The sequence below is a fragment of the Rhinolophus hipposideros genome (assembly GCF_964194185.1).
Source record: "Rhinolophus hipposideros genome assembly, chromosome: 22".
NCBI lineage: Eukaryota > Metazoa > Chordata > Mammalia > Chiroptera > Rhinolophidae > Rhinolophus > Rhinolophus hipposideros.
In genome coordinates this window covers 11,657,475-11,681,834 of record NC_138068.1, presented here as the reverse complement: position 1 = coordinate 11,681,834, position 24,360 = coordinate 11,657,475, and the positions used below count along the sequence as shown (strand labels likewise).

The 24,360-nt window shown below is 47.4% G+C and overlaps 2 protein-coding genes across 3 annotated transcripts in view; both read right to left on the bottom strand.

The window, feature by feature from the left end:
- Window positions 1–1,358: 1,358 nt before the first annotated feature.
- Window positions 1,359–9,007, bottom strand: OCSTAMP (osteoclast stimulatory transmembrane protein; the record flags this gene model as incomplete). The annotated part of the gene is made up of 3 exons (XM_081034261.1): window positions 1,359–2,548; window positions 5,264–6,266; window positions 8,964–9,007. 3 exons carry the CDS (start codon window positions 9,005–9,007, stop codon window positions 2,150–2,152), a joined length of 1,446 nt encoding a protein of 481 aa, XP_080890387.1. The 3' UTR covers window positions 1,359–2,149.
- A 6,129-nt stretch (window positions 9,008–15,136) lies between these two features.
- The window catches only part of SLC13A3 (solute carrier family 13 member 3), a 63,847-nt gene continuing 54,623 nt past the window's right edge, over window positions 15,137–24,360 (bottom strand). The window contains exons 11-14 of one of the 2 annotated variants that reach the window (XR_013992306.1): window positions 21,353–21,514; window positions 18,753–18,890; window positions 16,159–16,910; window positions 15,137–15,840 (exon numbers count right to left, since the gene is read on the bottom strand). Coding sequence is in view for 1 of the 2 variants with exons in the window: in XM_081034258.1 (XP_080890384.1) it covers window positions 16,734–16,910; window positions 18,753–18,890; window positions 21,353–21,514 (477 nt within the window). In the remaining variant the exon portion in view is untranslated. Of the gene's footprint in view, window positions 16,911–18,752; window positions 18,891–21,352; window positions 21,515–24,360 lie in introns of both variants that reach the window. The other variant, XM_081034258.1, reaches the window with a different exon arrangement.

The following is a 24,360-nucleotide window of genomic DNA, read 5'->3' as shown; positions in this document are numbered from 1 at the left end:
TTAGGGGGACAATCAATAATTTTCCCGTTAGCTCTATTAGAATAAAATTAATTATGACCTCATAGTTACTTTGACGTATGTATGGACATCTCTCTTCAGAGTTATTTGGATAATGTGACATAAGTGGGTCTTGGAAGAGAAGAAATCCATGCACTGAGTCTCGGGCAAAGTTAGTGATCTCAGGCTGATCGCAGCATGCAGGTGATGCTCCAATGAACATTTATTGAAAGAATGGTTTTTTTTACAAAAAGGAAAAACACTGCAAGGATGAGGAGGAACAGGGAAAGTGAGGGGGATGGGATCTGAGTTCTATAGCTTTCCAGGTCCCCAATTCTAGGGCTCAACCCTGGCCAGCACAGAGCTCAGGGACTGGTTCCCAGAAATGATGAATTAGTCAGGATAGTCTAGAGGGAGGGAGAGGGAGAAAGGGAGGGGGGCGGAAAGACGGGAGGGGAGGGGAGAAGAGAGGAGAAAATGTTGGATGGAGGGAGCTAGGCTAGGGAAGAGGAAGAAAACGTAAAAAGGGAGACCAGCAAGCAGATATTGGACAATGCAGTTTCCAGTGTGGCCAGTAGGGGACAGTGTTAGCAAGGGGCAGCCGACGTTGACGCCCAGGATGAACTTTGTTGCCCAGGGAGAAGGCTCCCACCACTTTTGGTCTGGGTCAGCTCATCTGTGGTGGACATCTGCTGTTGGGCTTTTTGTTTTGTTTTCTTATGATCCTCCTGACATCCATACTGTCTTTTTCTGATAACAAGCACTCAATTTTCCTTTGGGGAACTACCCCACTCCCATTAAGGTCTGCCTTATATACTCACATAGGCTGTACACTGCACAACTCCAGAGAATCCGTCCATTTCGACTGGTGCCCACTGGAATTGAGCAGTGCCCAGCCTATACAACTGTCAGTGTCAGCCATTGAATGATGGCCCAATAGCTTACCCATCCTGCTTCTGGCCTAAGTAGAGCTGATTCATTCTGACATGGATGCCGTGAAGCAACTGCCCACTAATTCCTCCTATGTGGAAATTGCTACTCCTCTGGAACCCAGGGGAACTGTAGCCATGGGAGAGGGGCCATTGGCCAGACAGGAGCTGTGGCTGTAGGAAATGGAATGTGATTTGGGCCCAATAACAGCCCAGAGGGCTACAGGAACAAATATCCTGACCTCTCTCTCCCCTCCCACTTTGGTTGACCTGCCAGTGCCTCCCATTGGCTAAGTCCAACTGTCATAGGGCAAGGGAGCCGGTGTGTTACGACTCACAGACTCACAGAGGTCAGACCCCTGAAAAAGGGAGCAGGTGACAGAACGATCTGGAGGGGAAAACCAAGGAACACCAAGCCCACAGAGTAGAGGGTTGTGATTTATTATAACTTCGATGGGGATAGAGTTGCCAGATAAAGTCCAGGTTAACCTGGACTTTGAATTTCAAATAAACAACAAATACAGGCCCAGTCTAAGTATGTTTAGCATAGGTATAGTATGTCCCAAGGACACGAAACTCATATTTGTTGTTGATCTGAAATTCAAGTTGAAGCAGGTGCCCTGTATTTTCATTTGCTAAACCTGGCAACCCTAGATTTGAAGCCCCTAAAGGAATTTGAAGCAAAGGAGTAACGTGATCTAATTTAGGATTTAATAAATACCTGTATTTATAAGATCAAGACAATTTTGGATTACTATCAATAAGTTCAGAGGATTCAGAGGCAAACAAGTAAGTTCCAGGAGCACTTACACACATTCATGATGGGAAGTATTCACCAATGAGGTAAAGCAGTGAATGCAGGTGAGAGCCTTCACCGACTCCCCCTGGCCTGGAGGAACCGTGAGCAGATAGTGAGCGGATCACGCAATCATGGATCTCCATGCTTCCTTGTTTTCATCTTGCATAAACTTTGCTGTTTATGGAGGCCTTTCAGGCCCAATATCTCATCCCGTTCTTACCACATTCCTGTATGGAAAGTAGCTCACATTGTTGTTATTATGCAGTCATTATGCAGATGTAGAAACTGAGGCTCAGAGAGGTGTAGTGACCTACCCAAGGTCACACAGGGAGGCAGCAGAAGGGCCAAGGTTACAACTCAGGTCTGTGCCCCTCTTCTCCAGGTCTCTCTGTGGTTCTAAGTGTTCAGTATGCAGTAGGTCTCTCTATCTACGCTGGGTGCTTGCTGGTAGGTCCAGATGTTGGGAGAAGGAAGAAGTCCCCAGAGGCAGCTGCTGGCCTCGGTGCTTGTCATATCTTCGTTGGAGCCGGGCATGAAGGTGGTGGACTCTCCTTGCTTCCTGGGCCGTGAAGAAGGAAGCTGCAATGGTGTGCCGAAGGCGGCGGGCGTAGGTCTCCAGGAGGACCGTGGAACAAGCCACGAGCTGCAGGACCCCCGCCGCCAGGGGGGCAGCCAAGTGGGGGCGTTGGGCTGGCAGCAGCGGGCAGTTTGGGGAGGTGAAGCGGAGCTCCCACTGGAAGGAGTTGTGAGTGGAGAGGAAGGGGTTCTCTAGAGGCGGCTGATTGAAGAGGAAGGGGACGAAGCCCAGGACAGTGTATGCAGCCTTCAAAAAGGAGAAAAAGGCAAAGTCAACAGACAGACACTCCAGCCATTCCCTGTCCCTCACCACTTGCGGCCACTTGCAGGGCTGGAGGAGTCTAACCTTCTGTCATCTACAAAACGGGCACAGAAGTAACCTTTGCCTTCTGGAGTTTGAGGAGACTCAAACGAGATCAGAAGTCTGAAACAGGCTTTTTTTATGCCAAACAAAAAGCACCGTACAAGTGCCATGTTTATTATTACTCCCTTTGAAGAGTAATAATTTATATCACTCTTCAAACAATTTACTCTTCAAAGAGTAATTTTATTATTACTCTAATTTAAAGAAAACAAATGAATGCTTAGGGGGCATTTACTTTTTGTCGAGCCCTTAATGAATGCTTTAGATGTCTTTTTCATCAAATAGAGCACCAGTCTAAGATGGGGAACCTAAGGTCACGCAATGGGTTACATATGACCGACCCAGGGGTCAGTCCCAGCCAGGGTGGGTCCCACTATGCTTCTCAGGCTCTACAATTTCCATGGGGTATGATGGAGTGAGGAAGAATGGTGTCTAGACAGGCAGGGAGATCAGAGGTTAACCCTTTGAACTTGGGAGCCAGACTTCTAGGATTGGATCCTGATTCTGCCCAAGAGCCAACTTCTCCATCAGCCACAGTCCTAGGCACCACAATACTTTTTGGGGCCTATGAACATGTTTAATTTTCTTTTAAAATCAGAATTTAAACATAAACTTTTAAGTTGGAGACTATGTTTCACAACATAATATTAATACATTTGTGTTTATATCAATGTCATCATTAATATTTCTTTTTATGGAGAAAGGAGTCCAGGAAAGCGGACATGCCGAGGACCCCCAAAAGTCACAATGCAGCCCTGGTTCTGCCACTTATGGGTTGGATGAATTTGGGCACGTTCCCTAACTTCTCTGAGCCTTCGTGTCTCCATTGGTAAAATGGCGAGGACAGTAATTCCTATCTGACCAGACCACAGTGACAAACAATTAAATGAGTTATCTTATTTCATCAGTTCTGGGATTCACATTTTTTTCCCCCCATTTGAACACCTGGAGACCAGGCTGTGTCTTCAAATCAATAGGACTCGTAACTGCTTTTAACAGTTCTGACAATACAAGTGTTGTGAGAGGATCAGAGGGTGCCAGCATCAAAACTGTGGAGTGGGTATCTGCAGCTTGGAAGAAACTTCTGGAAATGATAGTGGAGTATCATCAATGCTCTTTAAGGTCCAGAGAACAATATTGGATGAAAAGCCACAGATACCAACAACTCAGCCAGACTCCTTCAGAAGAGTCAGGCTTGAGTGGGAGGATGTTTTAGGAAAACCTTCATAAAATAGCTTTGCTATTTTTCTTGTTATCCGTATATACAAAATATATGGGAAAATAAATCTATATTAAATAGTAAGTGAACTATTTTACATAAATACAATGAAAGTTCTAAATGATAAGAAGGCATTGTATCATGGTTTAATTGGCAGTGTTTGTGTTCCTAATGAGGCATGAAATGATGGGGTGACTTACAATCAATGGCCTCTTAGGTTTGTTAAAATACAGTAAATAAGATAACACACTTGGAACATGGCCTGACACATTTCTTTATTGTGATCTATGGTAAGAAATGTATTATATAGCACCTTCCAAGCATAGATTGTATTGCGATCGAAGAAAAATTTCATAAAACAATGCATTCCCTGATCACCTACAGTATACTCTAATATATTTCTAGTCTATTCTATTTCATTAAAAAAAGAGATGACCATGACCCCCTAAATTGATTTTATGCAATTTGAAAAACACCTTCCTAGTATTAAGTTAGTTCTCAATAAATGTTAGCTAAGAATATTTTTAGCTCAGGGTATGACACGTCGTTATGTTTTATGCCATGGACTTTTGCTTGAGATCTGACCTTTAAAAATAAAAAGATCTGTGGCCAAAGAAAATGTCAAAAACCACAAACCCTGATGAAATAGTAAATATATCCAAGAGTAAATAGATAGTAAATATTTTACATATAACTACTACAATAGTAAATATTTTAGGCTTTGCTGACTAGACAGTCTCGGTTGCCATTACTCAACCTCGCCTTTGGAGAGCAGCCACGGACAGACAATACACTAACACATGGCATGTAAAACTTCATTTACAAAGTCAGGAAGCTGGCAGGACTTGGCCCGTGGGCCGTAGTTGGTGAACTCCTGATCTTGACCATTCTCGAGCCCTCCTCCCATCCTCCTCACAGGTGTGAGCTATGAATAACAGCCAGTATTTCCTAAACATCTCCTGTGTGGCGTGGGGCCTTACTGTAGGTACTTTGAGAGACTATTACATTTTAAGATGCAACAATAACATTGCAGGGGAAGGAAGATTGATCTGATTTGTACAAGTGAGGAAAAGGTGGTCAGGACATGCTGCCATGTGTGAAGAGTGACTTTGGTGGGGGAATTGTTTTAAGGTCTCCGGATATTAGTGTCTTCACCTGAAACAGGGGGTGAAAACCTGAAATAGGGGGTGAAATCGGGGGTACATCAGGCGGTGGAGGGAATTCAATGAGTTCATCTGTGGATGCCTCAGGGTCCCAGAGCCTATCCCAGGGCTAGGACTTGAAGGTAAGTAAAATTCAAGTGCAACCCAAGGATGTAACAAACCCTACCCCATCCCTCAAGGCAACGACTATGTCTGCCTTCCCATCATCGCACTTACATCATATTTGACCGTGAGCGTGATGGGTACAACGGGCAGCTTCTGAGCCCAGTCCACGGCTGCCTGTGCCAGGAGGAAGGCCACGTGGTCTGTGGCTACCATCACGGCCGTGGCCATCAGGAGCAGGGTGAGCGGCCCGACCCTTAGGAGACAGCTCAGCAGCTCCCCCTGGGAAAGCCTCGGCCAAGCGGCCCGGAGCAGCCAGGCTGGTGGGGAGGCCAACAGGTGTGTGGCCCGGGCCTCTTCCAGCTGACGAGTCAATTGCCGGGTGGCATAGATGTTATCAAAGCACAGGTCAGTCAGGTAGCAGTGGAGGTACCAGGCCGAGTCCACCAGGAGGCCCAGCAGGAAGAGCCCCGTGACCACCCGCTGGGTCCCCCGTGCTGCTAACTGGGCCAGGGACTCTAGGCCCGAGAAGTCCTCCAGGACCTGCTGAGTGACCCTGAGCATGTGCAGTCGGAAGATGGAGCCGTTGCCCTGGACCTGGAACGTCAGGCCTCGGCTGCCCACTGGGCTGGTGAGACTCAGAGCCCTGGATGCTGTGTGCAGCTGGTGAGTGGTGTTGAGCAGACTCTCCAGGGAGCCCTCAGTGACACACCTCAGCACCTGCCCCGCCGCACCCATGTTGGCCAAGACATTGGGCACCACAGTGATAGCCAGAGTGGCAGTACTCCAGGACAGGAGCAGGCGGCGGCCCTGCTCCGTGCCCAGGGTAGGCACACTGAGCGCAAACAGGCAGCGAGCAGGAGGCACCAGGCCCAGGCCCAGGAAGACCAGGAGGCCACAGACCGTGGCTATCGTGGCTGAGGGCCCCAGAGGATAAAACAGTGAGGACACCAACCAGTGGTGGGCCAGACATGCCCCAGCCACAGCCAGGGAACCGCACAGGAGGAGCTGGGTCAGCAGCTGGCCACAGCTGGCTGGGACGGGCTGAGAGAAGGCAACCCAGGCAGCCTGCAGCAGGGCAAGGGCCTTGCAGAGTCCCACGTGCCAGAATCTCCACCTGCACACAAGGAAATCGGGGAATCCTCTATCAGGCAGGTAGGGGGTTGGGTCTGCCCAATGGCCCTGCCCCACAAACCCTTCAGCTGCTAACAGTCTCCACCCCTTTAGCCACAGGGGTGGACACTCTTCCCAGGTGGGCCAATCAGAGAACCCACCCCCAAACCCACATGACCTAAGCTGCACCAATCAGAGGCTCCCCCAGGATTATTCTCACTGGAGTTGTCAGGGAAGAGCCCAGTCCATGTAGTTCCTGACACTGTGAGGGTGAATGTCTAGGATGCTTGCGTCCATAATTCCAGTTTTGTGAGAGCAGCTGGGCCAAGGGAATGAAAGAGTTACGGAGAAAAGCACAGATGAAAGAGATGAGAGAGAGAGAGAGAGAGAACTAAAGAGAGACACTATTCCCTTGAATTCATAGACTTGGCTGGCTCACTGTGTGACTCTGAACATTCCTTCTTTATGGACCTCAGTGTCTCCTCTATAATTGGGGGAAGGAGAGTGGAACAGTTGACCTCTGATGAGCTTTTCTACTCCATTTTCCTTATATTTATTCATTCAACGGATATTTATTAAGCCACTGCTCTGTGCTAGCCATTGGAAAAACAGGAATGCATAAAGCAGATGAGACTCCCTGCCCTCCTAGAGCTGACACTAAAGACTGAAAGCAGAAGAATGGTAAGAAGAGGTTGGATGCTAGATACGTTTTGTTGGAAGAGCCAACAAGACTGACAGACTGATTGGCTGTGGGTGTGAGAGAAAAAGGAGTGTCAGGGATGACCAGGAGTTTCGGTGCCTGAGCAACTGAAAGCACGGAGGTGTTGTCGCTCAGATGGAAAATCCTGTGGTTGAAGCAGGTTTGAGTAGATGGGGAGAGCAGTCCTTCAGTCGGAAGTCTTACATTTGAGGTGCCAATTTAGCCATTCAGTGGAGCTAATGAATATGTGATTGGAAACACGAATCTGGAATTAAGAAGGGTGATCAGGCCAGAGATAAAGAGTTGGGTGTCGTTGGTTTATAGATGGCATTTAAAGTCATGGAGCAGAACAAGGCAGGATGTTGGCTGGGAGGAAAGCAACCGAAGGACTGAACCCTCACACTTCAGCATTAACAGGTTGGGAAACGAGGAGGAACCAGCAAAGGAGACCAAGAAATCAAGCAATGTGGTGCTTGGGAAGCCAAGTAAATAAAATGTTTAAAGAAGGGAGTGATCAAATATGTCCAATGCTGCTGGTGGGTCAAGAAAGATGAGGACTGAGCAATGACCATTGGATTTAGCCACGTGGAGGTCACTGGTGACTCGGATAAGGGCAGCTTGGTGACCAAAACCTAACTAGAGTGGGCCCAGGAAAAACTGCAGGAGAAGAATGTGAAACACAAGGGCAGACAACTCTTTCAAGTCTTTTTTTTTGCAGTAAAGGTGCAGAGAAATGGAGCAGTAGCTGATGGGGAAAATGGGACAAAGAGAGTTCATTTAAGATGGAGGAAATGCCAGTAGATCTGCAGGTGGGAGATGCAATCAAGAGGGGGACACTGATGAAGGGGAGGGTCACTGGAGTGATCGCTGGGGGTGGCAGGGGGTGAGACTGAGAATATGAAAAGTGGGGTGGGTCTTAGAAAGACACAGGGGCCGTTCATGCTTAATAGCAGGTGGGAAGGCAGAGGAAATGGGTACAGACGGTGGTGAACGGACAGGCCAAGTGTGGGCACTTACATATCAGCATCATCTGATATACAGAACACAGCAATGGTTAAGAGCATGATTCTAGACTGCCTGGCTTCAAATGCCCATAGCACCGCTCCCCATCTGTGTGATCTTGGTTAGGTTTCTTAACCTCTCTGTGCCTCAGTTTTCTCATCTGTAAAATGGTGCAATAAAAGCAGTACCTCATAGGGTCATGTTGTGTCTGGCACATAGTAAGTACCGTGTCAGCTATTATATCTGTCATTAGCGCATCCTCCAGGCAGGGACTTGGTCTCTTTTGATCACTGATAGGTCCCTAGAATTGCATCTGCCAGGTAGTGGGTGTTCCATAAATATTTGTTGACTGTAGCATGCTTGCTCAGGATAGCAGGAAGCGAGGTCGGCACTGATGGAGAGGATGCTGGAGGAGGCGATGGAAGCTTGACATAAAAGAGAAGGTCTAAAATAGTTGTCTGGGCAAGTAAATGAACTGGGGAGATGACATGTGTGGTGGGCAGTATGGAGGGCCCATGTGACGTTAGAGATAATGAAATATGGCCTTCCTAGCCCTTGAAGACTTTTTAATTTGGGATGAAACCCCCTCCTACTGTATAATTGGTATTCAGAACATGGTAGCTATTAAAATAATAGTTAACATGAACAATATTGGAAAGGAAAACCAGTTCTAAGTCATATTGGGTACCAAAGCTTGTGCTAAGTGTTGTCAATGATAAGGATTTTAGCTACCGTTTATTAAGAGCGTACTCTAAGCCAAGCGCACTAGCAAGTCCTGTGCATGCATTTGCTCATTCAATTCTCACAACAGTCTTGCAGACATTCTTCTTCTCATTTTACAGATGGGGAAACTGAGGCTCAAAGAGGTGAAGATTTACCCAAAGTCAGGGAAATCCTCTGCAGCCAGGGAACGGCAGAGCTTGAGACCTCTGCTCATCCCCATGATGCCTGACTGTTTTCTTACCTGTGGCCCCCACTGTCCAAGGTCCCCAGACCTACCCGGTCCTGATGAGGTACTCAGCTATCCTCCAGACGGCCCTCATGCTTCCTGAATAGCAGCAGATCCAGGCAGGCAGTTTTAGGCAGCGATGGCAGGTGGAAAGGAAACGAGGGAAGTTGTGTACTCCAGGACTTGGGAAACCCTGTCACTTCTGCTTTTCTGCTCTTAATTAAGCCCTCCTGATCGCCTTGTCCCGCCCTGCCTGGGCCCACCTCCCAATGGGTTGGGCAAGCTGCCTCATCCTCTTCAGGCTAGCAGGAGTGGGTGGAAAGAGAGAGAGAGAGGTGTGGGAGGAGAGAGAGAGAGAAAGAGCCTTTTCCAAGTAAAGTCTCTAAGCCTGATATTAGGGGTGGAATTAGTCCCATTTCACAGAGGAGGAAACTGAGGCTCATGGAAACCATATGGCTCATTATTGGTAGTGCTAGCACTAGAACTCCAATGGGTTTCCCTTTTCCCTCCCCCTCCACAATTATGTGCTGCAGGGGCAGCCTGATTCCAACTCTTAGGGAATGGGTTCCCACAGGAGACAGCTGGACCTCTGCTAAGACTCTCCTCCAACTATCAGGGTCTCAGGTCTTTCTCTTCATCTCCCTTCCTGCCATTAGCCCAATGTGGACCTGGCTTCAAAGCACAGTTCAGTCCCTCCCTAGCTGTGTGACCTTGGGCAGGTGACCTCGGGCATGTGACCTCATCTCTCTCTCAGTCTCAGTTTCCTCCTCTTAAAAGAGAGTAATCATGATAACAGTTAACATTTATTGCTGTGTATCAGACACGCTTCGAAACAGTTTCTGTTCAAATTCACTGCATCTTTACATTCAATAACCCTTTGTGGTAGAGACTATTATCATTTCTATTCTTCAGTTCAGAAAACTGAGACCCAGAGAGTTAAGTCCCTTAACCAAGCCACACAGCTAGTAAGAGGCAGAGCCAGGATTTATACCCAACAGCCCTGCTCGAGTTCACTGGTCATCCACTGTGCTCTACTGGTGTGGAGGGAAGGATTCACAAGACTCATGCTTCTGGCACTGCACATAGTAGGCACTGCACATAGTAGGCACTCAATAATATAGATATTCCCTGTATACTCTCGGCTGCAGTCATTTCCTCGCAGGTACATTACTAGGCTGTTCTGAATGCCAGTCCCTAACTAGAAAGCAGACACTTCTCCCCCAGCATCCCTGTGCCCCATCACTGCCAGTAGGACTGCCTCCTCCAGGAGGCCTCTCCTGTGAACCCAGCCCTCCACCTTGCAGGATGGACCAGTTAGGGGGGCACACCTAAGTGCAATTGCAGACTCCATGTCATTTTCCCTTATAAGGACATGTTGCCTGGGTCACTTGCCCAGGCCTAAAAAAGGGTGTCCTGTGGCCCAGAAAGGGGAAGTATCAATCTCATAGTCACACAATTGAATGAGACACCTGTGGCCCTCAGAAGGCCTAACACCATTCCCAGATCACAAGCCCCTCCAGGAAGCCAGGCCAGGTGCCACGTCTGCAAAGAACTGGGCATGCCAAGTAGACCAGGAGCAGGAAATGCACATGCCCCTGGGGCTGGCCAGCTAAGGTTAAGAGCACGGCAGTCCAGCTAGAAACAGAGGTGCACGGACACGTGGAGACCCCTTCACAAAAGGCAGCCTCTGCTCTGCTCCAGCTAAGGGTTGAAGACACTTGAAAATAAGGCCCAATGTTACCTGATTTTCCACTTACTGTGTGTGCTGTGTGACCTTGGGCAAGACACTGTCCCTGTCTGAACTTGTGTGGACTCTGCTATGATGAGAGTACTAGTACCTACTTCTTAGGGTTGTCTGAGGATTCAATGAGATAATATATATAGCGTGCCCAGTAAACAATAAATAAATGCTCCTGCCCTGGGCTGATGGCTCTGCCTGAGTGTACCCAGGCTGCTCAGACTTGATTGTGCAGGCCTCTGTGAAGCCCACTGGACAAGATCCCTGATCAGGCTCCCATCACACAGGAAATTTCAGGGTGTTGTGCTGGTCAGAGGGGAGCAGTCCTGGAAGACACTAGCATGTGCCCAGTTTCTGCACTGGCACTAGAAGCTGATTGGTTATTTCCAAAGGCCTCCGGTAAATGTAAGATTTGGGAGGATGGGAGCATCGGAAGAGAAGGGGCAGAAGATATTTTGGCTTTTCTTACTTCTGCCTATATAAGGATGGCCTGACTCCAAGGCCCACAACATCCGGAGGGGGCTTCTGAATCATCAAAATAGAATCAGCTTTGTTGAAGGGAAATTTCTGGGTAGAGGATTCAGAGCCATAAGACCAAACAGGAAGAGGAAGTGGCAAGGCCTCAGCTCTAGAATCAGAATCAGAGGTCCGTAGACTATTAGAGTCATTGCATTTTACAGCCTGTGGGCGTAGAATGTTACTGCCACCCTGTTGTTTTGAGAATGTGGGGAAATGGCTAAAAATCATCCCCAATAGATAGGGCTAGCCAATAGAAACAGAATGGGAACCACATATATAATTAAAACATGTCCAGTAGCCAGTTAAGAAAGTGAAATTAATTTTAATAAAATATTTTACTCAACTTAGCAAATCCTTTAAACTGTAATCAACATAAAAAATTGTTAATGAGATATTTTTACCTTTACTTGTTTATACTCAGTTTTGAAAATCCGGTGTCCATTTTCTACTTACAGACCATCTCCATTCTAACCAGCCACATTTCAGTCGCTCAAAAGCCACTGATAGCAAGTGGCTACTGTATTGTCCAAGGCAGACTCCGGTCATTGCCATCATCACAGAAAGTTCTTTTGTGTAGTGCTGCTCTAGGCCACTAGAACCTGTGACCACTAAAGCTGAAATGGACCTTCCAGATCGTGTTGCTCAGGAGTCATAGATTCACATATCTTCAGGAGCCAGGAAAGTGACAGAGTCAGAGACAGTGTAACACCTGAAGGAGTAATGAGGACTGTGGCAAACAAGAGTTCACCCTCCAATGTAAGTTCTTCCACCATAACCACTCCAAAAAATTGTTGCCAGAGAGCAATGTGGTGCCATATTCCCAGGTCATCTGTTATTTTCTTTTCCCAGAGAAGCATAAATCCAAGTTTTAATGGGAAATGTCCTGAAATATTTTAAATATTAGCAAGCAATTAATAGTTTAAACTACATGGAAGAGGGAAAACAAAACACCGTGGGCTGGAGGCAGACCTGGGGACCACTAGGTTGAAAGCTCTGTTATGATGTAAACCTTTCGTGCCACGTTTTCTCAATGTGCCCCTCCAGACCCAGTCTCCACACTTCTCCTCCCTGCCTTGTGTCCCCAGAGGTGGACCTGGTTGGGCTGCATCAAAGGACTCCCTTGTCTTCTGGCTTCTGTTGGTGTGATGGTTAATTTTATATGTCATCTTGGCTGGGCCCAGATATTTGGTCAGACATGATTTTGGATGTTTCTGTGAGGGTGTTTTTGGATGACATTGACATTTCAATCAGTGGAATTTGAGGAAAGCCGATTCCCGCCATACTGTGGTGGGCCTCACCCCATCAGCTGAAGGTCCGAGGAGCACAAAAGACTGACTTTCCCTGAGCAAGAGGGAATTCTACCAGAAGACTGCCTTTGGACTCTCTCTTGGGTATACATATACACACATCCTGATGGTTCTGTTCTCTGGAGAACCCTGACCAATACAGTAGGGATTGGCCAGTGGGAGCCCCAGCCAAAGAGTTCAAGGAAGGAGGAGAGAATAATCTAAGGCAGCTCCCTCCCGATGGAGTCATCTAGGGCTGTATGTGCCCCTGGACTAAAGGTTCCAGTTCCAGTTAGGCCTTTCTCTCCCTCAGACCTTGGGCTGGGAGGTGCTTCTCTATGACTAGCCCTCCCACTGGGGCCTGTCCTTTTCCTCATGGTATCCCTACCTTGTGCCCACACCTTGTAACTAGACCTTTTCCTAAACTCTCCTCAAGTTAGCTAGCTTATGTGCTTCCTGTCTCCTTTTGAGACACTGATTGCATATTCTCCTTTCTCAGATGAGGAAACCAAAGTCCAAATCACTCCAAGGTTGCAGGAGTCCAACGTGGCTTGCTGCCCCCCTTGTTCAATGACTTTTATTCATTTTTTCTTTCCGTTTACCATCCCAGCTTTCATTCTTCTGCCTGCTTGACTCTATGTAAACTTTTTAGGTATATGCACTGGAATATGGACGAGTCTATCCTATCCTATGTACCTGTTGTTTATTGCTTGTACATGTTGCTGTGTTTTCCAGTGTGCTTTCTCCATATTTTAAATAAATAGTCCCCGCCCCCACAGTGATGGTCATCTAGGTGGCCTTCAGCTCCTTGGTCCCTCAAGCAACAGTTGTCCAAACACCCTCCTACATTGTCTCCTTAGGGCCCCATTTTGCTAGGATATAACCCAGGTTAATGGGGCATAGGGAATGCAGATAACGAATTCCCCTAATTATTGCCAAGTTGCTTACCAGACAGATGATGACAGTTTATGGTCTGACCAGCAGAACACGAGTGTTTCTGTTTCCTTCCATTTCACCATCGCTTATCATTCCCTTTTCTAGTATTGGCCAGTCTTATTGGAGTATCAGTGAATCTTGGTTTAACTTGCATATATCTGATGACAAGCGGGTTTGAGCATCTCTTTACAAACCTGCTGGACACTTAGATATCCCTTTTCAGAATGGCATATTCCTAGCTTTCACTCAGTTTTATCTCGAGTATTATGGTAGAAGGCTTCCAAAGATGGTAGCCAACTCTCCTCTCCCCTGTACGTGAATTACGTGGATGCCACTGCTCCCAGCGAGGAGTGGAGTCTGCGCATATTTCCTCCCCTTGAACCAGGGCTAACCTGTGACCTGTTTTTACCAATAGAATGTGGCAGAATCAATGCTCTTGGACTCCCAAGCCCAGGCCTTCGGGGACCTTTTAGCTTCCGATTTTACCTTCCTAGAAGCCCACTGTCATGTAGAGAGGTCTGGGCTGGACTCCTGGAAAAGCCACATGGCCACGGAGGGCTGATGGCCACGGAGGGCCGATGGGCACGGTGGACATTCCAGCTACACTCCAAGCTGAGTGGCTCCAGCCACACCATGGAGAACAGAGACAAAAGCATCTCTGTAGAACTTCGTCCAAATGCAGAAATGTGAGCCAATAAATCGTTGTGTTTTAAGGTCCTGATTTGGGGAGGAGGGTGATTTGTTATGTAGCCACAGGTAACTAAAACAAGTGTTTTGTTTTTGTCTCTTCTAACTTCTGGGTGCTCCTCGCCGATTCCAGACATGAGTCCCTGGTATATTTCCAATGACTCTGCACCACCCTTGCCATCCTCTGTCCTCCCACACCACCATGAGTACACAGCTGACTCCTTCTGGTCTCAGTCCAGTGCTGCCTCCTCAGAGAAGTCCGCCCTGACCACCCTGGCTAAAGTAACCTCTGAGCCAGTTTACTACGTTGGCCAATTTCATTTTCTTCTTAGCTGGCATCATGACCCAGTCATTTTATTTGTTTACTTGCCTACTGCCTGTCGCCTCAGCTAGAATGTAAATTCCATGTGGGTGGGGACAGTGAATGAGCACATAATCAGGTTCTAGATACACATTGTTCGATGAATATATGGAAAAATGAGTGAGCAAAGAAATGAATCAGACCCCCGATCAGAGGGTGAGAATGCGTTCTCATAAATTCTGGTATAGATTCATTTATCAAATATTTACTGAGCACCTACTATGTGTCAGAAACTGTTCTAGGTACTGGAGTAATAGCACTGAACAAAATAGTTTGCATTTTCATAAGTTTATATTCTAGAGGGAGAGAAATTTAATGAACAAGAAAACCAATAATACAGTGGCCTGACTAAATACTAAGGAAAATATAGGAGCATAAGGAGATGGAGAGTAATGAGAATGACATTTTAGACCAGATGGCCAGGGAGGGTTCTCTGGGGAGGTGCATTTGAGCAGAAACCTGAATAGAGCAAGGAAACAAGCATATATTTGGGAGCAAAGTATTCTAGACAGAGGGAAGAGCATGTGCAAAGGCCCTGAGGCAAGAGGGTCTGAGTGTGTGGCTGGAGTAGAGCAGTAAGCGGAGAGTAGTAAAAATGTGAGGTCTGGGAGGCCAATTCTGTGGAACCCCCCCCAGCTCAGGAATTTGGGGCTTTGAAGCTCTTTTATGTCCACAAAGGCAAATAATCTCCAGGGCCAGTGTTGATTAATATTCTTTATTTTATAGCATTTTCAATCAGAAGTATGTGAAATCATGATTCATCTGGTTACAAGTCCCATTCTCTGTGAATGAACTTCTCTCCTCTCCATCCCATAGGAGTGCGTTTCCCCCCTCCCCCACGGGCTGCAACGGTGACTAACTGCTGAGGTCCTACTCATGGGAAGGAGGTGGGGCTCATCCTCCAGCTTGAGGTGGGGGGGCCTCTCCTCTCTCCTCCCCCCTGCTCCCAGGGAAACATCCATGACTCACTCTTGCTGTACTGAGGACGCGTTCCGTCTCTAGGAACTGCCTTCCCAGCCATGCTGCCAGGGAACTGCATCCCTCAGAGGTGCAGGAAGGGGAGAGGCGAGGCTTCCGGGCCCCTCGAGTGGCACCTTTTCTGGTGCCCTTCTAACACTGGGCTATTCATTCCACAGACACTTCCTGAACATCCACTGGGCCCAACACTGTGGATGCCCAGATGCTTCTGTTTAAAATCAGGAGTGATTAACCCCCCTGGGAGACGCCTCCACCAGCCACTGCTCAGGGCAAGTCTCAGTTCTCCTATCTGTACAAGGGGTTTACCATTCGTCGCCTGCCTGAGATATTCCACTCCAGCCTTTCACAAGGCCCCAGTTTATCTTTTGATTTTTGTCTCGCCCCTGAAAAATGGGGCCTTTGCTAATCAAACATGTTTGCCACTTAGGGTGGGGTTGGGGAGGTAAAGACCAGCTGCTATAACAAGAAGTGGCTGGCAGCCACAGTGGCCCCTGTGGGACACATGCGGGAGGGGCCTGGTTGGAGGGGCCATGGGTGACCTGCGAGAGGGCAGGGCCCAGGCTTGGCCTGACTCCAGACCTGTGGCCAAACTGAATCAGATTAAACAGGAAAATCCTAAAAAGCTTGGGTAGAGATGTCAGCAGGGGTTTCTAGAAGCCCCCTGATGTGCTTGGGAGCCCAGAGAAGCATCAGGAAGGCTTTGCCCAGTCCCCACGTACTCAGGAAGTCAGCTGCCCCACCCTGTCTCTAGGGATTGAAAATAGCTCTGGCTGCTGGGTATCAGCAGGGGTAATATTCAAACAACTGGTGTAGAATGGGCACCCACCAAGCGGAACATGCACTAGTTGTGAACAGCTGGAAGCAACTGGCAGCCTCTCCAAGGAAGGTGATCCCTGGAGGCAAGATGGTCTCTCCAGAGCGTAACCTAAAGTAGTCAGTGGGGAATGTTAGCGGTGCCCATGGGGATGGGGGGCTTCCCGTCCCAACTGTTCGGGACAAATGCCATTCTAGATTTGCTTACTGTTGCTAAAATCAGGCTCTCTCTTGCATCCTACCCATACGACAGCTCAGAGATAAAGGAGCCGGTTTCTCAGGCAGCAGATCGGGGAACCTTTCTGGGCCCGGAACAGCACGAGAGAGGAGAAGATGTCCTAGATAATGAACCTGTTGACCCAAGTGGACCACTAGAGGTCACCCTTGTTTGCTGCACACTGATTGCAGCGAAGTGCTTGATCATCCTGTATGATTCTAGCAGCAGGTGATGGCACAAGCCTTCTGGGAGGGTCCCCTCCCAGAGACAGTCTCCAAGGAGGACTCAGAGGGTCCGCAACGTGCCGTTGGCCAAAGTGAATGACGGTGCTGTGACACTGGCTGAGTGGTTGCGGGCCCAGTCCGGGAAAGTGCCCAGCTGGAAGATGGTCTGTGCCCAAGTATTTATGGCTAAGTTGAGCAGGAGGACACCCATCAGGTTCATCAGGAAGCCTGCCCGTACCTGAGATAGAATGCAGATGGAAGGAGGGGTCAGCGGGTGGCCCAGCTTACAGATGGGAAAACTGAGGCTCAGAGACAGGAAGCCATTCACCCAAACTCAGGTCAGTGGATGTCCCAGCCGCTCCCACCTTTACACTCTTCTAGGCTGTCCCTCAAAGAGCTGCAAATGTCCCCATTCACTGAATGGTTTCTAGGTGCTTGCAGTTTTCATAAGGTCACTTAACCCTGAAAGCAATATTCCAAAGGTTGTTACTATTATTATTCCCATTTTACAGAAAAGAAAAATGAGGCTCCGAGAAGTTGGCTTACCCAAGGCCACACAGCTTGAAAATAATCTGATTTGACCATTAAACAATCCCTGCGTGTACACACACACACTATGTGTGTCCAGTCCAGTTAGAGCTATACTTCTTTACTGAGAAGAATTTTCCTGCTGGAAATTTTTACGTCTTTATGTAGCTGGAAAGAGTTGCCCACTTGCTCCTTACCCAGGCTGACCTTGTATATCATGCAGTTCAACCTTGGGCTGAAAATTCCTGTTTCCCTGCTGGGTTTCCTGGTTGTTCCCGCCTTGCGCTGACCAGCTGTGATTCGCATGGTGCGAAAGTTACTCCCTTTTCAATTCCTTTTTCAATCTATTCCTCAAAGAGAAGGTCTCCCTGAGGTGCTACTATGCCCTTATCAACTGCCCTTTTTAATAAACAGGGGTTCAGAACCATCTCCAGGCAACTGTTATCAAGGAGAATTTTATTATTTTGCTTTTTCCCCCCTTAGATGTAGCTTCAATGGCATGCGATACTGGTTTTCCATTTACATATGCATTGGAAATTTTTAAAATACTGTTATTTTCTTAAAATGTAAGTTGAATTAGTAAAATTGTGAAATGAGTATTACCCAGGACGGTTCGTGAAGGGAGGTGGCCACCTGATAAGGTCAGGAAACTGCATTGTGCTGTTCGGCCTCTGTTCTAGGGGATTCTTAAAGCTCCTGACGAGTTTAAAGGATTACAAGGAGCCTGGTCTAAGTTTGCAGGGGAGGGGCGGGTAGGGAGGAGGGTTGGGTCTTCCTTTGCAAGGGTCCTGGGAGCCTCACTCAACATGGCTGCTTAGTCCTGCCTTAGTTATTTTAATTAACAGCCACACTGTTACTCTCTGTTTGCTTTGTGATCTCTTTCTTATTTTCTCTCTCTCTCCATTTATCCTGCTGGGGTTTCTGAGCCTGGGAAGCCTGCATCGTAAACTAGTTAAGCAGATGACCCTTTTGGTTGCACCAGCTTAGGAAGGGTAGTTTGCATTCTGAGTGTCCAGTGTACAAACACCCCGGGCAATGGGTGGAGGGGGAACAGGCAACAGGAGGCCAGAGGAGGGAAGGGGGAGAGGGTTTAGCAGGGGAGCATGGGGGAGAGGGAACACACTGGCCAATGGCTGAGCCCTGCTGAAACCTGGTGGCTTCCCTCCATAGCCACAACCCTGGGCTTCTCTCTCACTCCCCAGCTGGCCGGACACGGGGGCCTACCCCTACACCCCAGGGTTTGGACTGCTGCTACTGTCTCCTAAAGATTCTGGGTACAGGGAAGTTGTCCAAACGAGAAGAGAGAGCAGTGCCCGGAGCGAGGGGAAATCTCTTGTCCTGGAAGCAACTTTGGAACGTGTCACTTGAGCAGTATTTCCTGAAATTGTCTAAACATAAGGATCATCCCAGGGGGTTTGCTAAAATGTATCTTCCTGGTCCCACTCAGAATGGACTCATCCAAAATTGGGGGCTGGTGGCAGGAGGAGCAGGAGTCCTGCCTAGAGGTGTCCACCCCCCTCTCCGTGCTCTTCTAGAAAATGCCCAGACTCACCATGTCTTTGACCAGCAAGTGTCCAGAGGCAAAGGCGATTGAGTTGGGAGGCGTGGAGACGGGGAGCATGAAGGCGTAGGAGCAGCCGACTGTGCCAGGAATCATCAAATACAGGGGGTGCACTCTCAGACGGATGGCCTGGGCCCAGGACAGGGCGGGCGAGACCACGACGTGGAGAAGTATCGAGAAATCACAACAAGAGATGGAGACAGTTAGAAGGAGAGCGATATGGAAGACAGATGTAGAGACAGCAAGAGAAGCAAAGGCAACATGGATAGAGATGGGCAGAATGAGAGCGGACAATAGAAACAAACGAGAAGACAGATTTGGAGACACACGAGGAGAAATGCAGCCGGACATACAAATACATGGAAAAGAGAGATGTGATATGCAGAAATAGACAGACAGAGAACCAGACCAAGGGAGACATGGAGAGAACATTCTCAGGGTTAGTGACATTCCAGGGCCAGGCTACAGGGTCATCAGGGAGAGTGGAAAGTGCTGATTTACCTAGAAACCTCCTCCAATTTGAGCGTGCGCCCAAATCACCTGGAGGCTTGTTAAAACTCAGATGGCTAGGCCCCACCTCACCCAGAGTTGCTGGTTCAGCACGTCTGTGGTGGCCCTGAGAATCTGCATGTCCAACAAGTTCCCAGGTGATGCAGATTCTCTCAAATAACAAGCCCCCTGTCCCCTCCTTCTCTCAGCCAAACGGTCCAAGCCGCTGGGCTCTGGGCACCTTTGGTTGGAGCCTCACTGGACTACAGGGATAAAGAGAGCTCAAGATGGCATCTGTTGGCAAACATTTTCAACTTTCTAAGACTGTGTAGATCAAAGTGCCTGGGTTGGCCTCAGTCACTGGTCACCTCTCCCCAATGACATATTCACCTATAATTCATGTTGATTGCCTCTCCAGCCTTTTATTTAAGATAGGACAATTTTGGCCCTTATAGGGAAATTTTGCAACCCAAAGCATACACATTTTCTCGAAATGCACTAAAATCACCCCTTGCATGGAAAACATTTTGATTTTGATGAGCAACATTTAGAAGGATGTGTCCTTTGCTAGCGTCTTCTCCAGCAAAAGATCCTCTGCAGATCTGGCTAGCTCTATACTCTCTTCCTTTCCCCCTCCCTTCCCATAGCACCCCCATCTCTCTTCATTGTCAGGTTCCTCAGCCCTGGGGAAGGGAGTGATTAAATCCTATCACAGTCAGCTAGGGGATGAGGACCCCCACCCCGCAATGTGCGTGGGAGTGTCAATGGCACGCCCACTTTGGAGCACAATTTATCCCCATCTAACAAAATTGTAAATGTACGTGCTCTTTCATCCAAGGATCTCAGTTCTAGGAATGTATCTCGCTGTCATCAAAGGTGCACCGAGAGGGAAAAAGGTTGAGGCAGCATTGCTGGGTAACAGCAAAGGCTGGAAACAGATGGCTTAACCAAATCGGCAACTACTGATTCATAATAGAATATTCTCGTCATTGACAAAGAATGAAGTATATCTGTGTATGTGAATACAGTGTGACCTCCATTATAAATGATAAACATTAATAAACAAACAAAATCAAGGTGGTTCACACAAGTGTGCCTGGTATATTACTGCATATATCACTGCGTGAGTATACTCACAACACTGTTTTCATTTGATCCACTTTGGATTGTATTGAGATAATCAGATAGTTTGGTCTTCTTTCATCTATTTAAATGTATAAAACTATATCAATGGTTTCTCATGTTAATCACTTTTGAAATTCCTAGTAGAAACTCTGCTTCATCAGGCTATGTTGTTCTTTGCATATGATCCTGGATTCGTTTCACTAGTGGCTTCTTTATTTATTACACATCAGATTGAGTTACAACTTTGTTCCCTTTGCTCCCCTTGTTTGCTTTTGGTGTTGGGGTTTTGCTAACCTTATACCTGGATTGAATGGCTTTCTCCGGAACACTGTGGGGAAGTTGGCAGCTGTCTGTAGCTTGAAGGTTCTAGCTTTCACCCAGCCACCTCTCCAGGGCTCGTGACTTTCAGAGCAGTGGTTCTCAACTGGGGATGGTTTTTGTCCTTCAAGGGGACATTTGGCAATGAAGACATTTTTGATGGTCACGATTGGGCGGGGTGCTACTGGCATCTAGTGGGCAGAGGCCAGGGCTGCTGCTACACATCCCACAATGCACAGCACGGCCCCCACCACTGACCCGAAATGTCAGTAATACCAAGAGGCTGGGATCTAGAAGGAGGTTACAGTTTTGCCCACCATTATGATTTCTCCTGTGCTTATTTGACCACTCAGATTTTCTACTTCTGCTTAGTCCACATTTGGTCATTTATATTTTCCTAGAAAACTTTCCAAAGGATGGAATTTGGTCACTTTGAAAATATTTACTGTGTTTATGCATTTTTTTGAAGGAAAAACACAGTATTCTTTTTTTTTTTTTTTTTAAATCGGAGTTCTGACACTTTCCTGCATTTTGTAAGAGAACAATGAAAAATGGAGCTCCCGGATGGAGTTCCTGCTAGCAGGGGAGAGATTTCCGACCTGTGTGGAGGGGACAGGTGCTCTTCCTTTCCTCCCACCCTTCCCCAGAAGGACCCTTACCAGCTCTGACAGGACGGGCAGGAAGATGATGACGGTGGCCGTGTTGCTGGCAAACTCGGTGAAGAAGGCAATGACCGAGGTGATGAGCAGGACGGCCAGCACAGGTGGCATGTTCTCCAGGGGGTGTAGCTGATTACTGATCCACGCAGACAGCCCTGACTCCTGCAGAGGGGAGGAAGCAAGAGCCATATCGTCACATCCCAGCCCACCCCCATCTGCCACCCCTGAGGTCTGGGCCCAGGGTTGGGGTCAACCCCTTCACAGATGGGGAGCCTGAGGTGCAGAGGGGGGATGTGACACGTCCAAAGTCATACAGTCAAGCCTGGATTTGAATCAGCTTCTCTGCTTCTTGAACTCTTCTCTATTCCATACTGCATAGGCCCAGGGCCCAAACCCTTGGATTCTCCGTCCCTTTGGCTCTCCAACTAATCCATGTGGGTCTAACACCCCTGAGCTCTAGGGGGAGGGGAATTGGACCCTCCATGATAAATCTCCCATTTTTCCAATGATGGTTATTCCTTTTAGAAATACTGACACAATTATTTACAAAAAATATTAATCTTATAATTATTATATAACATATTAATATGCATGAAATATATAAAATATATACAAGATATAATATATGTCACATGTACTATAAAAACATGTATCAGATATAGTATATCAACTACAACACTATCAATATGATTATCAATGATAAAGATATTTATGATCAGTAATAAGGGTGATTATTAAAATGACAATAACACAAATATTAACACTATTAACACTGTATTATTCATTATCATAAGAATCACCATTATTGAAGCTTTATAGGGTGCCCGGCACCTGCATACATTACCTCCTAGACTCCTTCCTTCCATCCGTAAGGTGGACATTCATCCTATGTTACAGAGGAGGAAACTGAGCTGGGCAGAGTTTTTGTGATGCCCGTGGTCCCTAGCAGCAATGACTGAGATGCATTTCACACTCAGGGCCATGTACTTCTGTAAGCTAACGTGCTCCTGCAAAGTTCCCTGTCACCCGGGTACCCTCTGCTGGACGTGCCAGTCTGTCACTACCCCTCTTAATGAAGAGCAATGACCAGAGCTGACCACAGCCCTCCAGGACAGAGAAAGGGCCAGATTGTTGCCTCCCTGACTCCAGACTCTGCCCTGCCATCAGTGCTGTAGAATTATCTCCATGCTCTCTCCACTGACTTCTCCAGGAGTTACTCTGTTTACTAGTATCTAATATGTACACTCTCCCCCAGCTCTGCTCTCCTTAATTACCCAGAGTTCAGGACACCTTCATTAAGACCCCAAAGCAGCAAAGCTGAAGGTGTAAAATGGTGCTCGATGCTACCCCCTGGTGGTGCCATGCAGCAATATCTCAATAAACCTGCAAGGTGGCGTCCTGCAGGTCGTTTCCTTTTTTTCTTTTTCTTTTTCTCATTAAACTTTGTTTTAATGTGTCTCAAAATTCTGTGACAGATTTTTGGTCAAGTTGTTTCCAATAAAAAGTACTGATTTTAAAAACTAATAACTTAAAAACTGCCACACAGAAAAACAAATGGTCCACAAAACATTCTCCTTTCCTTCTGAAGGTTTTACCACAGCAATAGGCTTAGATACTGATGGAGGGCAAAGCTGCGTTAGTCCCCTAAGGTTTGGAATCAAGTGTATGTCTACCGTAGCCCTTTTATCAACCCAGCATCCTCTGGTGCCAATCCACTTTGGTTTATCAAACAAACTTTATACATTTCTTTTATGTTTAGTAGAAAATTTACTGCTTACCCAGTACTTAAAATTTCACAATGCATTCTAGAACACAGCATACTGTTTTTACATAAACCAAAGAATACATTTGTCCCTACAATCTGGCTTTGAACTTACCTCCAACGAACGAATAATACATGCTTAAAGATATTTTCCCCTAGGAGAGAGAGCTTGTGAAATTAAGGTGCTTCTTTTACATCTTCCCTGTTTGTCTGATAGCCTAGAAATTATGGCACATGGCAGAGTTCAGACTCCAACCCTCCTCTGGCCCAGGGAACCCCTATAAGGAAAAAATGGGGCCACTGTTTTTTCCCAGAGGCCACAGCTCTGGCAAAGAGACCGACAGCAGTGTGTGCAATTAAATGAAGAGGGGCTGGCGAGGGAATATTAATGACCTGGATGAATGAGAAGCCAAGAACTTCCCTGCAGCCAGGCCTCTGGCTGATGGGCTTCTAACCAATGTCCCAGCAGCCACTCACATCCTTGGTTCAGCTCCCGCAGCTAGAGAAGGTCTGACAGCTACATGAGAGAGGAGAACCCCCAGCTGCCTGGATTTCTCTTAAGGACCTGCTCATTCCCACTCCGGTAGGAAGCAGAAGCTCTGTTTCCTTGAAAACACACTGCCCCCACAGTGTCCCCAGGACTCTGGGACCAGAAACAGACAACCAGCAACAGTCAGAGGCGGTATGGCCAGAGGGTAAGGAGAAAGGGCTCTGGAGTCAGACTATATAAGTGTGTTCTCCATCATAATCCTTTCCAGCTGTGTCCTCCTGGTTAAGTAACTTAACCTCTCTGTGCCTCGATTTCTTTATCTGTAAATGGGGATGTAACAGTATTGATCCTAGACAGTTATTATTGGGAGAAAAGGAGCTAATCTAGAAAGCACTTAACAGACTGCTTGGGTACTTGGTATGTGCCCAGTGCATGCCAGCTGTCATTAGTAGCATCAAGTCACGAGATGCCAGAGGTGGCAGGACACTTAGAAATCACCCAGTGCGGGGGTTGCCAAACCGTGAGTCCCCAAAATGCCAAGAGGTGCCCGAGGCCACACTGCAAAACGGTGGGAAGGGGAGGCTGAGTGTCAGGACGATGCCCCCCTCTTCCTTCTCCTCTCTCACTTCAATCAGCTCCTCTTCTAGATAGATCTCTGTGATACATAGTAGGGTCGCGTCTTACAAGGAGGGTGTTCTGGTCTAAGTTAAAGGTTTAAAGTTGAAATCTCAATTAAAAAACACCCTTGAAATTCTC